This window comes from Vipera berus (assembly GCF_964194415.1).
Source record: "Vipera berus genome assembly, chromosome: 2".
Classification (NCBI taxonomy): domain Eukaryota; kingdom Metazoa; phylum Chordata; class Lepidosauria; order Squamata; family Viperidae; genus Vipera; species Vipera berus.
This window is the reverse complement of record NC_138203.1, coordinates 274,840,458-274,853,745: the sequence shown is the minus strand read 5'-3', so window position 1 is coordinate 274,853,745 and position 13,288 is coordinate 274,840,458. Positions and strand designations below refer to the sequence as shown.

Genomic DNA, 13,288 nt, shown 5'->3' with positions numbered 1-13,288 from the left:
GGGAGATGAGCACCGGCCCCTAGAGTTGGAAATGACTAGCACGCATGTGCGGGGGAACCTTTACCTTTACCTTTATGTTTAATTATCTCCATTTGTTTTTTTAAGACATAGATTTTCTCCATATACACATTTGTAGGTATGTGTCTATATTTCTCTCTGTATGCATATATCTGGAATTATATAATCTATCCCCATCACTTCCAGATGTATTTGATGATAACTTTTTGCATTGCAAAGTCAACAAGAAATTTTACCCAAATCAACAACACCACACCACACTGGAAGTTTTTAAGAAGAGACTGGACAGCCATTTGTCTGAAATGGTATAGGGTTTCCTGCCTTAGCAGGGGGTTGGACTAGATGACCTCCAAGGTCCCTTCCAACTTCTTCTTCTTCTTCTTCTTCTTCTTCTTCTTCTTCTTCTTCTTCTTATTATTATTATTATTATTATTATTATTATTATTATTATTATCTAAATTTGATTGAATGGATATTTGAACATAGATGTCAGTAGTATTCCATGTATCAGATGAATCATAAACAATATAAGAGATTAATCTATCATTGTGGCATGTTTGCTTTTTCATTCTAATGTATACTTTTTTTCATACCTCTCACCATTTTATACACTTTTCTTTAAATCTTATAGAAAAGAGGATGGGAAGAAGAGCACTGGACAGCTAAGCAACATTGAAAAAGAAAGCAAATTGAGCCAGAAATCAAAATATTTTCCATTTCCTTCAGAAAATCACACAATTCTCCTCATCTTACAGCAGCTCTTAGAAAAAAGAGAAAAAATCAAGAAAGATTTCAGACTGAAATAAGTAGATTATTCAGAACTCAAGGATACATTACATGAAAAGTGAAGGAAGATTATTTTTCATTCAGTAAAAGAGGGAAATATCTGGAAGTCAGTGGAACAAAAGGTGACTAGGAAAGTCACGTAGAGCAGAGTCATGACTCTGGTGATTGTGTGAAAGTTTCATTAGAAATTCCCATGTCATGACACACCAGAGGTCTCACACAGGAGAGAAACCCTTTGAATGTCCTGATTGTGGAAAACGTTTCAGTGAGAACTCCAACCTTGTGAAACGCCAGAGTACTCACACAGGAGAGAAACCCTTTGAATGTTCTCAATGTGGGAAATGTTTCAGTGAGACCTGCAACCTTGTGAAACGCCAGAGGACTCACACAGGAGAGAAATCCTTTGAATGTCCTATTTGTGGGAAAGGTTTCATTAAGAATTACAACCTGGTGATACACCAGAGGACTCACACAGGAGAGAAACCGTTTGAATGTCCTGATTGTGGCAAAGGTTTCACTAGTAATTCCACCCTGGTGAAACACAAGAGGACTCACACAGGAGAGAAACCCTTTGAATGTCCTGATTGTGGAAAAGGTTTCAGTCGCTATTCCCACCTGGTGAGACACCAGAGGACTCACACAGGAGAGAAACCCTTTGAATGTCCTGAATGTGGGAAAAGTTTCAGTCAGAATTTCAGCCTTGTGAGACACCAGATGACTCACACAGGAGAAAAACCATTTGAATGTCCTTATTGTGGAAAAGGTTTCATTTGCTATTACCTCCTGGTGACACACCAGAGGACTCACACAGGAGAGAAACCCTTCAAATGTCCTGATTGTGGGAAAAGTTTCAATAAGAATTCCAGCCTTGTGAGACACCAGATGACTCACACAGGAGAGAAATCCTTTGAATGTCCTGATTGTGGGAAACGTTACAGTCAGAATTCCGACATGGTCATACACCAGAGGACTCACACAGGAGAGAAACCGTTTGAATGTCCTGATTGTGGAAAAGATTTCAGTCGCTTTTCCGACCTGGTGAGTCACCAGACGACTCACACAGGAGAGAAACCCTTTGAATGTCCTGATTGTGGAAAAGGTTTCAGTCACAATTCCTACCTGGTGATCCACCAGAGGACTCACACTGGAGAGAAACCCTTTGAATGTCCTGATTGTGGAAAAGATTTCAGTCGCTTTTCCCACCTGGTGACTCACAAGAGGACTCACACAGGAGAGAAACCCTTTGAATGTCCTGAATGTGGCAAAAGTTTCAGTCATAGTACCAGCCTGGTGAGACACCAGAGGATTCACACAGGAGAGAAACCCTTTGAATGTCCTGATTGTGGGAAACGTTACAGTCAGAATTCCGACATGGTCATACACCAGAGGACTCACACAGGAGAGAAACCGTTTGAATGTCCTGATTGTGGAAAAGATTTCAGTCGCTTTTCTGACCTGGTGAGTCACCAGACGACTCACACAGGAGAGAAACCCTTTGAATGTCCTGAATGTGGCAAAAGTTTCAGTCATAATACCAGCCTGGTGAGACATCAGAGGATTCACACAGGAGAGAAACCCTTTATGTCCTGATTGTGGGGAAAGTTTCAGATGTAATTCCAACCTAGTGAATCACCAGAGGATTCACACGAGAGAAATCCTTTGAATGTCCTGATTGTGGGAAATTGTTTCAATTACAAATCCAGCCTGGTGATACACCAGAGGACTCGCACAGGGGAGATATCTTTCAAATGTCCAGTCTGTGGACATTACTTCATTCATATATCATCCCTTATTGCACACGAGAAAGTACACATGAGGCAGAAGTTGAAGAATTTAGAAAAGGCTTGAAATTGATTTGTGTTCTCCCATTGAAACTGTAGGTGAGAAATTGAGTATTTGAATTGTGGTCTGAATCTTTTTGCTCAAACATGTTTCAGGACTAGACCTGTAGGTGGAGAGAAAAGGAAAATGGAAAAAGGCTAACTACCTATTTCTGGTTAGTAGCAGCAGTTACTATATATTTCCTTTTGTAGAAGTTGTGGATTTCCTCAAAAATGCTTCTGGGTGATAGTTTTACATACATACTTTTATAATTCACACATGTGGAGTTTCAGATCTTCTACCTTGGTTTCCTCCAGATTTTGAGGCCCAGAATTCCTCAGCCAGCGTAGAAAAGGCTCTCAAGATATAACTGTTATGGGCCTTGCAATTAAGGTTTATGTTGCAACGACCGTTAAATGAGACTTCTTTCCTAAATTACCCTGATCTCTCTTAGGCAGGCATTAATTGAATGTGTCAGTCACTAAGTGGAACACTGGCTACCTCAGGGCTGGGGAAAACTCTTGGAGGCCTAGTGCAGGCCCAGGTTTGCCTGTTTTAGGCATTTCTAGGCCTTCCTCACCCTATGAGGTCCCTGTGGATGGCAACAATGAGTAGACACAAATGTTTGAAAAAACCCAGGAATAAATTCCTTTAACTTAAGAATATTTCGGCTGATCAGACTGAAAGCTGGTCCTGAGTGTAGCGCTCAGGGCGTTTGAAGATGCTTGTGACCCCTCTTGGTTCTTCTGGGTCCTTCCCAGATTTGTAATATCTGGTTCAGTAGAGGAATCTAGGTGTCCTAGTGGACAAGTAGGAGCAGGGAATCTTATTACAGCTGCCCCCCCCCAAAGCCAATGCAGTCGTAGGTTTCATCAACAGAGGGATAGTGTCAAGACAACAAGAAGTTATAGTACCTGTCAGAACCCATACCAATCCACATCTTAGGAAAGAAGAACTCTTGTATACAAGTTTGTCCAAGCAGGAACTTTTACTAAAACATAGATGACAGTGGATACAATAGATAGGATCTGAAACTGTCTCAACAGATCGGTACCTTTAAAGTGTCCTTGAGTAAAAACCCCATCCCTCAGTCCATTTGGTCAGACCTGCATCAGTCACGTTTCAAGCATCAAACGTCTTGTGGGGAAAAGAGAACCACCAGTACATTTGAAACATTAGTACTTCCTCCCCTTCACATTCCATCCAGAGATACAAACCAGAATTCCCCCCCACACACACTTTCTTCTTCGTAGTTCAGAGGGAGAGGGTTTCTTCCATCGGTCTTTTGTGTTGGGCCCCAGGCAGGCTGAATAAACAAACATTACATCTGAGGGAAAGAGATGGGGCAATTAACATCCCTGTCTTCTCTTTCCCCCTTGGGAATGGCAGAATCCAGTAAGGGGGTGAGATTTGGGTTTGTACAGAGCGGGAGTTAGAAATGAAATAAATGAATTCTGACATGCTGCCCTCCTTTTTAAAAAGAGAGGTCCACCTGTAGAGGAAACAAAATATAAATGTCAGCCCGGTTTGTTATGATATTCTGTATGAAACGTCTTAAGCAACTTAGGTGCTGTAATGTGATGTTTATTGACCCATCCAGACTATAGTGTGTCCGTTGCATACTGGTAATTCCACTATAAAATCCATAGCTATCTCTTTCCATGGGGCTGAGGGGTTTGCCACTGGTTGTAATAGTCCTGGCGACTTCCCTTGCAGCCTCTTAGACATCGAGCAAATTTGGCAACAGGCCACGTGGCTTGTTGTCCTTTTTCATGGGTGGCCACCAAAATTGCCTTTTAGTTACGTATAGGGTATTTACAAACCCGAAATGTCCTGCTGATTTTGTATCAGGGCACAGCTGCATGAAATTGATCCTCTGGGTGGCAGGTATGTATACCTTTTCACCCACCCAGGGTAGTCCATCTCTAATTGTGCACACATGACTATTTTTCTGGAACCATTCATCAGTTTCCAAAAACTTTCGGAATTCTATCCCAGTTTGGCTATCCACCCGCGGCTTCATTTTAGCTTGGGTCCTGGTGATAACTGGTGCTGCCAGTTGTTGCTCAGGCATAAGTGGTTTAGAATCAGTGACCTGTGAGCTGTTATATTGGGAGATGGTATTCCTCTGGTATTCCTGGTAGCCCCTTCTCTTCCCCCACTGATGCTGTCTCCTCTCTTCGGGACAGGGTGGGGGGTGCTTTGGGGTTTTACATTCCTATGCTCTCCCTCCGGGAAGTTGAGTTCTGCTGTCCTCCAATTTACCCCGGGGTTCCATTTCTTCAGCCATTCCAATCCTAAAATCATTGGGCACTCCATGCCTGGGGTCACTACAAACATTATATCTTCTTCATGAGTCCCCAGGGATAGGTGAATTGTTAAGGTGGCTAAGGTAGCTGGGACACCCACCCACCCCGCTATGGACCCATCTAACTGGCCAAAGGAGAGCCTTGGGGCACTGCACTACACGCTTCCTTCCATGTAGATGTAGTTCCATTGAGGACCACACGCTGAGTACAGCCTGTAAGCCAGCTACGAATCTATCTGGTGGTGATGCTATCTAACTCAATTTTTTCTATTTTATCAAGTAGTAGGTTGTGATCTACTTTGTCAAATGCCTTACTGAAGTCCAAGTAAATTATATGTACAGCATTCCTCTGGTCCACTAATTTTGTCACTTGGTCAAAGAATGTAATAAGATTTGTCTGGCATGATCTGTTTTTGACAAACCCATGTTGGCTTTTAGTAATGACTTTGTTTGCCTCTAGGACGTGTTCGCTGATTCGTTGTTTGATTATCTTTTCCAGAATCTTCCCAGGTATTGAGGTCAGGCTGATAGGTCTGTAATTTCCTGGATCCATTTTTTTTCCTTTTTGGAAGATGGGAACTACATCAGCTATTTTCCAGTCGTCTGGTAGTTCCCCAGTGCTCCAGGATCTTTGAAAAATATAGTTCAGTGGTTCTGAGATCACGTCTGCCAGTTCCTTCAGAACCTTGGGGTGTAATCCATCTGGTCCTGGTGATTTGAACTCGTCTAGGCTGGACAGGTGCTCACTTACCATTTTCTTGCCTATCTTGCGTTTCTGTTCTGTTTTTTATGGCACTGTTTTTGGTAGGTTGGACTGTTTTTTCCCTTTGTGTAAAGACAGATGCAAAAAATGAGGTAAACAGTTCTGCTTTCTCCCTGTTGCTTATCACCTTCTTGCCACTTTCCCCCACTAATGGACCAATCATTTCTTTAACTTTTTTCTTGTTTTTTATATGTTGAAAGAAGCTTTTTTGTTATTTTTGACTTTGGTCGCAAGCCTTAGTTCATTTTGAACCTTAGCTTCCCTCACTTCAACTTTGCAGGCACGGGCTGTTTGCTGATATTCTGCTTTAGTTATGTGTCCCTCTTTCCACTTCTTATATTTATCCTTTTTATGTTTCAATTTATCAGAGAGTTCTTTATGCAGCCATGCTGGTTTCTTTTGAGAGCTGTTATTTTTCTTTGTTGGTATTGTGCTAGACTGGGCCTTTATTATCTCACTTTTCAAAATTTCCCAAGCTTCTTGAGTTGTTTTCCCCTTTAGGATTCTCATCCATGGAATTCTTCCCACGATTTCTCTACGTTTATTGAAATTAGCTCTTTTAAAGTCCAAGACTCTAGTCTGACTGTGTTCTATTGCTTGTGCTTCCAGAATGTTGAACTCCAATATTGCATGATCACTTCCCACCAAGGTTCCTGTGGCTTCGACACCTTCTATCATTTCATCTCTGTTAGTGAGAATTAAATCCAATATGGCTAATATTAGTTCTTAATTTAGGGAACATACATATCATATCAATTCTAGACCATGATTTGTGTCTATTTGAATAAAATGTATACTGTGTCTTTAGGGAGTTCATTTCTCTCCAGACATTCTGTATGCAGATTTCTTCTGCCATTTTAATAAGCACCTTAGGTAATCTCTTTCTTCCTTTTTCCCCTATTTACTACTTTTGTAATCTAATTTTTCATTCACAATTGCATTAAAACCTCCTAGTAAACAAATATTTTGATATTCCATTTCCAATATTTTCCTGTGTAGTTTTTGATAAAATATTTCTTGTTTATTGTTTGGTGCATATATTACTATTATCAACATCATTTTTTGATTTATCGTCATTTCCACCATTAAAATTCTTCCTTCTTCCTTCAAGGTCCCACCAACTCTGTTATTGTGTTATCCAGGTGTGTGTCTATATTTCTCTCTGTATGCATATATCTGCAATTACGGTATATAATCTATCCCCATCACTTCCAGATGTATTTGATGATAACCATTTGCATTACTAATAATTTCTGATTGACCAAAGTTAACCCAAATCAACAACTGAATTTGATTGAATGGATATTTGAACATAGATGTCAGTAGCGTTCCATGTGTCAGGTGAATCATAAATAAGGGATTATTCTATCATTGTGGCATGTTTGCTTTTTCATTGTAATGTTTACTTTTTTCACACCTGTCACACAGGAGAGAAACCCTTTGAACCTCCTGATTGTGGGAGACGTTTTAGTCAGAATTCCAACCTAGTGATGCACAGAGGATTCACACAGGAGAGAAACCCTTTGAATGTCCTCTCTGTGGATATTACTTCACTCATAAATCATTCCTTATTCACATGAGGCAAAAGTTGCAGAGTTTAGAAAAGGCTTGAAATTCATTTGTGATCTCCCATTGAAAGTGTAGGTGAGAAAAATGACTATTTGAATTGTGGTCTGAATCTTTTTACTCAAACATGTCACAGGATTAGACTTGTAGGTGGAGAGAAAATGAAAGTGAAAAAAGGCTAACTACCAATTTCTGGTTAGCAGCAGCAGCAACTGGATACTTCCTTTTGCAGAAGTTGTGGATTTCCTTAAAAAGGCTTCTGGGTGCTAGTTTTGTATATTGATTATATAATTTCCACATGTGGAGTTTCAGATCTTCTACTTGGTTTCCCCCAGATTTGAGGGTCAGAATTCCTCAGCCAGCGTAGAAAAGGTCCTCAATATATACCTGTCATGGGCCTTGCAATTATGGTTGTATCTTGCAACGGCCGTTAACTACCCTGATCTCTCTGATGAGGCCATTAATTGAATATGTGAGTCAATAAGGGGAACACTGGCTACCTCAGGGTTGGGGAAAACTCTTGGAGGCCTAGTGCAGGGCCATTTTTGCCTGCCTCAGGCATCCCTAGGCCTCCTCCACCCTCTGAGACACCCTGTGCTGTGTTTCCCAACCTTTGTGCTGCCCGGTTCTTTCCCACTCCAGGGTCTCCACAGGCTTTTTCTGCCTCCCACTGGGTCCCTGCACCCCTCACAGCCTCCTCGTTCTTTTTAAGATTTCTGATCCTCATGAAGCGGCTGCCATTTGGCCATACTGTCATGCAGAAGAGACACAAACCTCTCTGCTTTGCTACCTAACTTGAGGGGGGGAAAAGTACAGTTGAAAATGTTTCATTGTTGATAAGGGAAAAATGGGTATTTTCTGTGTTGCTATGGACATTAGAACAAGACACGTTGCTCAGAGTTGCCTCAAATGGCGAGATGGGCGGTGATTAAGTTTAATAATGAATTTAATAATAAAAATATAATGTAAAGCTCATTACCCAACTCTTGCTCAGTGATACATACAGTGGGTTTCTAACATACACATTTATTAACTTGTAATCTGTATTTTGTGCAATCTGCATCTCTAAGTAATCTGTTTTAGTCAGTTTCCCTTCCCTCCTCATTTATAAATTTAAAATTTCAGTTTCAATCATACATCAGTCCCGACACTCTCTGCCTCTGATGATGAGAGCTGCAGTTAGGTTTCTGCCTGTTTTCCCTCTAAAACAGCCATTTGTTTTGCCAGTGTGTTTGAAGCCTTTGAAAATTAAAGAATCACAGAGGATCTCTCTGATTTCCCTGATGATTCTCCAAATTCTGAACCAGATTTGACAGACATCGTGGAAGTTGAGGTCCCTGTGGATGGCGACAATGAGTAGACAGAAATGTTTGAAAAAACCCAGGAATGAATTCCTTTAACGTAAGAATATGTCAGCTGCTCCGTCTGAAAGCTGGTCCTGAGTGTGGCACTCAGGGCGTTTGAAGGTCCCTGTGACCCCTCTTGGTTCTTCTGGCTGCTGTCCCCCCTGATTTTATTCCTTCTTTTAAAATATTGAGAATTTCACAAGTTATTTAATTAAAGGAAACTTCTGTTTCCATTAGTGCTTCTGGAGAAACAGAAATGATGGGCAGCTGTAACAAGCCAGAATGGGATTGTTAGGAATGTGATGCCATACAAAAATAATTGCCAATTTTCATGAAGTAACGTAATTAGTGGATTTGCAAAATGATTTGGAGATAGTATACTTGGATATCAGCAAGACATTTGACAACGTAGAGCACAAGTTAACTTTTTGGTAAGATAGAACAACATGGGATAGGCAGAAGCAGCCCTAGGTGGATTCGCAATTGACTCACCAACCACACTCGGGATATTCCTCAATGGAACTACATCTACATGGAGAGAAGCATGCAGTGGGGTACCTCAAGGTTCGGTCTTGGGCCCAGGACTCTTCAACATCTTCATAAATTATCTATAGGAGGGGATAAAAGGAGAACTTATGAAATTTGCAGATGACACCAAGTTGGGGGGAAGAGCCAATACTTTAGAAGACGGGCTCAAGATCCAGAAGGATCTTGACACATTTGAGCAATGGGGCCAAGAAAATGCAGCTCAGTGGTGAATAAAATAAGGTCCTACACTTAGGAAAAAAGAAAACAACAGGAATAGAATATGTAATATATGGCTCAAGAGAGGAATCTCCTCCCAAAGCCAATGTAGTTGTAGGTTGCATGAACAGAGGTATAGTGTCAAGACAATGAGAAGTGATAGTACCTCTTTACACCACGCTGGTGACTCCACACTTAGAATACTGCGCCCTGTTCTGGTCCCATGATTCAACACACGTTGAGGCCCTGGAAAATGTGCAGAGAAGAATAAAGAAGATAAATGGTCTGGATGCTAAATGACAATTGGTTGAGAGAGTTAGGTATGTCTAGGCCGTGGAAAAGGATTGGGGGCGGGCATGATGGCTGTCTTCCACTACTTGAGGGGCTGTCACAAAGAGATGAACTTATTTTCTAGGGCAACAGAATACAGAACAAGAAGTTCATGGGTGAAAGGTTGTGAAAGGAAGATCCAATCTAGAAGTAAGGAGAAATTTTGTCACTGAGTGCAATTGATCAATGGAATAGCTGGCCTTCTGGCATTGTGGATGCTCCATCACTGGAGGTTTTCCAGAATAGACTGGACAGTCATTTGACTGGGATTATATAAGGCTCCTGCCTTGATCAGAGGGTAGGGCTAGAAGAATGCTGAGGTGCTTTCCAACGCTATGAGGCTATCATTCTAGGTTTGGAGGCAGCTTAGAAAATTGGTACAGAGCAGCCATATGAAATTGTTTCTGGTAAGGGGCCTTTTTAAAGGAAAAATATTGGGCAAATTAAGACAGAATACAAGCTCAAAAGAAAAAAGACAAAAATTACAACAACAAAATAAGGAGATGCAAATGTTTATTAAAAATACAGATTTACATATAGCAAATCAGTTGAATGTTGATAAATATATTGTAAAAATATTAGTTTCCTACCCTTGCAAAGCTGGCCTAAAATTTGTGAATTTCTACCTCTAGTTCGAATCAATTTGACCTTCATTTATCTACTGTGTCTAAAGGCAAAGTGCTGAACAGATGAACCACCAAATCTTTGAATCCACATCCTCTTCAGCCTTCTCCAACCAGCCCACAGTTTCCATCCCTGGTCAGGCGGCTTCTGCGAAGTGGCTGTGCTCCCAGTCGCAGCTTCTTGGGAAGATCTCAGCTCACAAAGTCACCTGGGTCCATTTGGGCAGAGCCATCCATTCATCTGCGCTCATAGGATCATATGAAAAAGAGTTCTATTTCTATTGTTATTATATATCAGGACATAGTAAAGTCATCTGGTCCTTAGCAGATCTTAAAAATAGGTAAACCTCAGAGATAAAACAAGAACACATTTTTGTATGCTATCTTGAGTTCTTGAATGAAAAGGAAATCAATAAAATATACCTTGCGGTTATTTTATTCCAGATTCCTCCATGCAACAGAGCTCAGATCCAATAGCTGAAATGGCCACTATCACCATCCAAAGCATATGAGATGTACATTAAAAACAGCACTGCTGGGTGTCCCTCTAAAAAGGTTAGCTTGGCGATCAGTCAGCCATGTGCTTTGGTGGGATATTCTATTCTTCTCTTTTGTTTTCTTTTTAAAAATGTATTTTACAAATATTTCTTCTACCATATATTGACAGACTTAGCCTTAGTCTTAGCCCCGCATTTTCTGGACCCTGCTGCATATTTTCCCCTCTCTGTGACCTAATGATTTCTGTGACTTCTGTGCAAGAAAATTTACAGAAGTTCATGGCATTTAACATTTAGCAGATATACATTATCCTCCTTCAGGAATGATCATGGCATGCTGGGTGTCCATGGACGCAGCCGTGGCCAGCAGAAGTTGCCTCCCATGGAGGATCTGGCCTGATGGGGCTGCCATGGCCTAAATCAGGGGTCCTCAAACTTGGCCCTTTGATGACTTGTGGACTTCAACTCCCAGAATTCCTCAGTCAGCGTGGCTGGCTGAGGAATTCTGGGAGCTGAGGTCCACAAGTCATCAAAGGGCCAAGTTTGAAGACCCCTGGCCTAAATCCTTGGGAGCCACAGGAAATCGGTCATAAAGATTTGGGATGTAGAGAGGTTTGATCATCACTGAGAGTCACCCTTTAAAAAGCTTATTCTGTAATTCTGAAAAACCGTCATGAACTTTTAGGGCTCAGCACACAGCTAAGCTTCACAAGCTAAGTAGCATCACATTTCACTGTTTCACTTGGATCAGTTGGAAAGATCGGTTGCTAGAAGTCAAAAACAACTTGATAGCTTTTAATCAGGGGAAAAAGTCTTGCAAACGGCTTAGGTAGAGATGGGACAAGCGTGGTTGTTTTGTTTTGTTTTGCCGCCTATCCGTGGTCAAATAGGCAACCTCTCTGTTTAGAAAGCTAAAAATGCAGCCGGCAGCATCTGTTTAAAGGAGTTAAAACCATCGAGTATTATATTGCTAAAAAGGAGGGGAGGAGAGTGGAAGCGCCGAGGAACTTCCTCTTCCTTGTAACTCATCGGAGGAAGATGGGTGTGCAGAGTGGATCTTTTCCTCTTCCCAGATCGAAGCAGCAGCTGGAAGGTGAGTGGAGGGCAGGTCGGAGGAGAAGCCGGGAGCGAGCGGGGCTGTTTGGCTTCCTCCACGGCGTCCAAGCAGAGAAGCAACTAGGCTGAAGCAGGTCAGCTGCTGCTGCTGCATTTTCCTTCCCTCCCCAACTTTTCAGTCCGCTGGTGCTGCAGGCTGTTAAACTGGGGGCTGCAATTTTCTGCTGGTGGGAAGATTTAAAAAGTCTCCTTCAAGCGAAGGTTGATTCTTTGCGAATGGCTTCCCTCCAGACGTCGTGAGTGCTACATCGCTGGAGGTTTTTAAGAGGAGACCGGACAGCCATTTGTCAGGAATGGTAATCGTGTCTCCTGCCCGAGCAGGGGATTCGACTAGAAGACCTCCAGGGTCCCTTCCAAGTCTGTAATTCTATTATTCTTTCTGTTTTCTTGGCAACAAGATGGGACTGAAGGTGGTACTGATTTTTATGGGATTTTTTTTTAACTTCCATTAATGTTGCACATTTATGATGGTTGCAGTATCTCACACTCATGATCCCCTTTTGTGACCTCCCCAACTAGATTCTGACAGGCAAAATCACTGGGGATCCCTGCAGGAAGTTTGTTTGTTTGTTTGTTTGTTTGTTTGTTTGTTCATTCATTCATTCATTCATTCATTCGGTTTATATACAGCCCTATTCCCGAAGGACTCAGGGCGGTTTACAAGGCAAAATTTAAAAACAATCCAATATAAAATTAAAATAAATTAAATTAAGTCTAGCCACAAAAATTAAATCACAATTTAAAAACATTAAAACCCCTCAGTCCAGACCAGATAGCTCAAAGATCCAGGTTTTTAGGTCCCGGCAAAATGAACGAAGGTCGGGGGCAGTCCGGAGTTCCGTTGGCAGTTGATTCCATAGGACAGGTGTGCCCACAGAGAACGCTCTCCCACTGGGGATCGCCCGTCGGCAATCCTTGACCGGCGGTACCCTGAGGAGGCCCTCCCTGTGGGAGCGCACAGGATGATGGGATTGCTTCTATTAACTGGGTTTTATTGCTGGGTTGCTTCTGACTAACAAGTTTCTTTAGTCAGCTCCATAGATTTTCAATTGGGTTAAGATCTGGGCTATTTCCAGGCCATTCCAGCAGTGGAATATGATTATCTTGAAACCACCTTTTGCACACAGCAGCAACCTAACATGGAGCTGAATCCTGTTGAAATATAAATGCTTCATTGTCTTGGAAAAGATCATGTGCGGAAAGCTTCAGTTTGGGCTCAAGTATTTCATTAATGTATTTTGGACCATTTATATTCCCATTAATCACCCAAATTCTGCCCACACCTTTTGATGTCTTACAACCCCAGATCATAACTGACTGGGTGTTTCACGGTACATGTAATGCAGTCAGGATACAAATCTTCTCCAATT

The 13,288-nt window shown here is 41.7% G+C and overlaps 1 protein-coding gene across 1 annotated transcript; it reads left to right on the top strand.

Annotated features, from left to right (window-relative positions):
• The first annotated feature begins 926 nt into the window (after positions 1 to 926).
• Positions 927 to 4,206, top strand: LOC308662043 (uncharacterized protein). Its single transcript, XM_081317459.1, has 2 exons — positions 927 to 3,365; positions 3,437 to 4,206. The coding sequence occupies exon 1, from the start codon at positions 1,003 to 1,005 to the stop codon at positions 2,392 to 2,394; it is 1,392 nt and encodes a 463-aa protein (XP_081173585.1). The 5' UTR covers positions 927 to 1,002; the 3' UTR covers positions 2,395 to 3,365; positions 3,437 to 4,206.
• The last annotated feature ends 9,082 nt before the right edge of the window (positions 4,207 to 13,288 follow it).

Excerpts from the sequence above, each read along its gene's own strand:
- LOC308662043 (XM_081317459.1), top strand. The coding sequence starts at position 1,003 with ATGACACACCAGAGGTCTCACACAGGAGAGAAACCCTTTGAATGTCCT.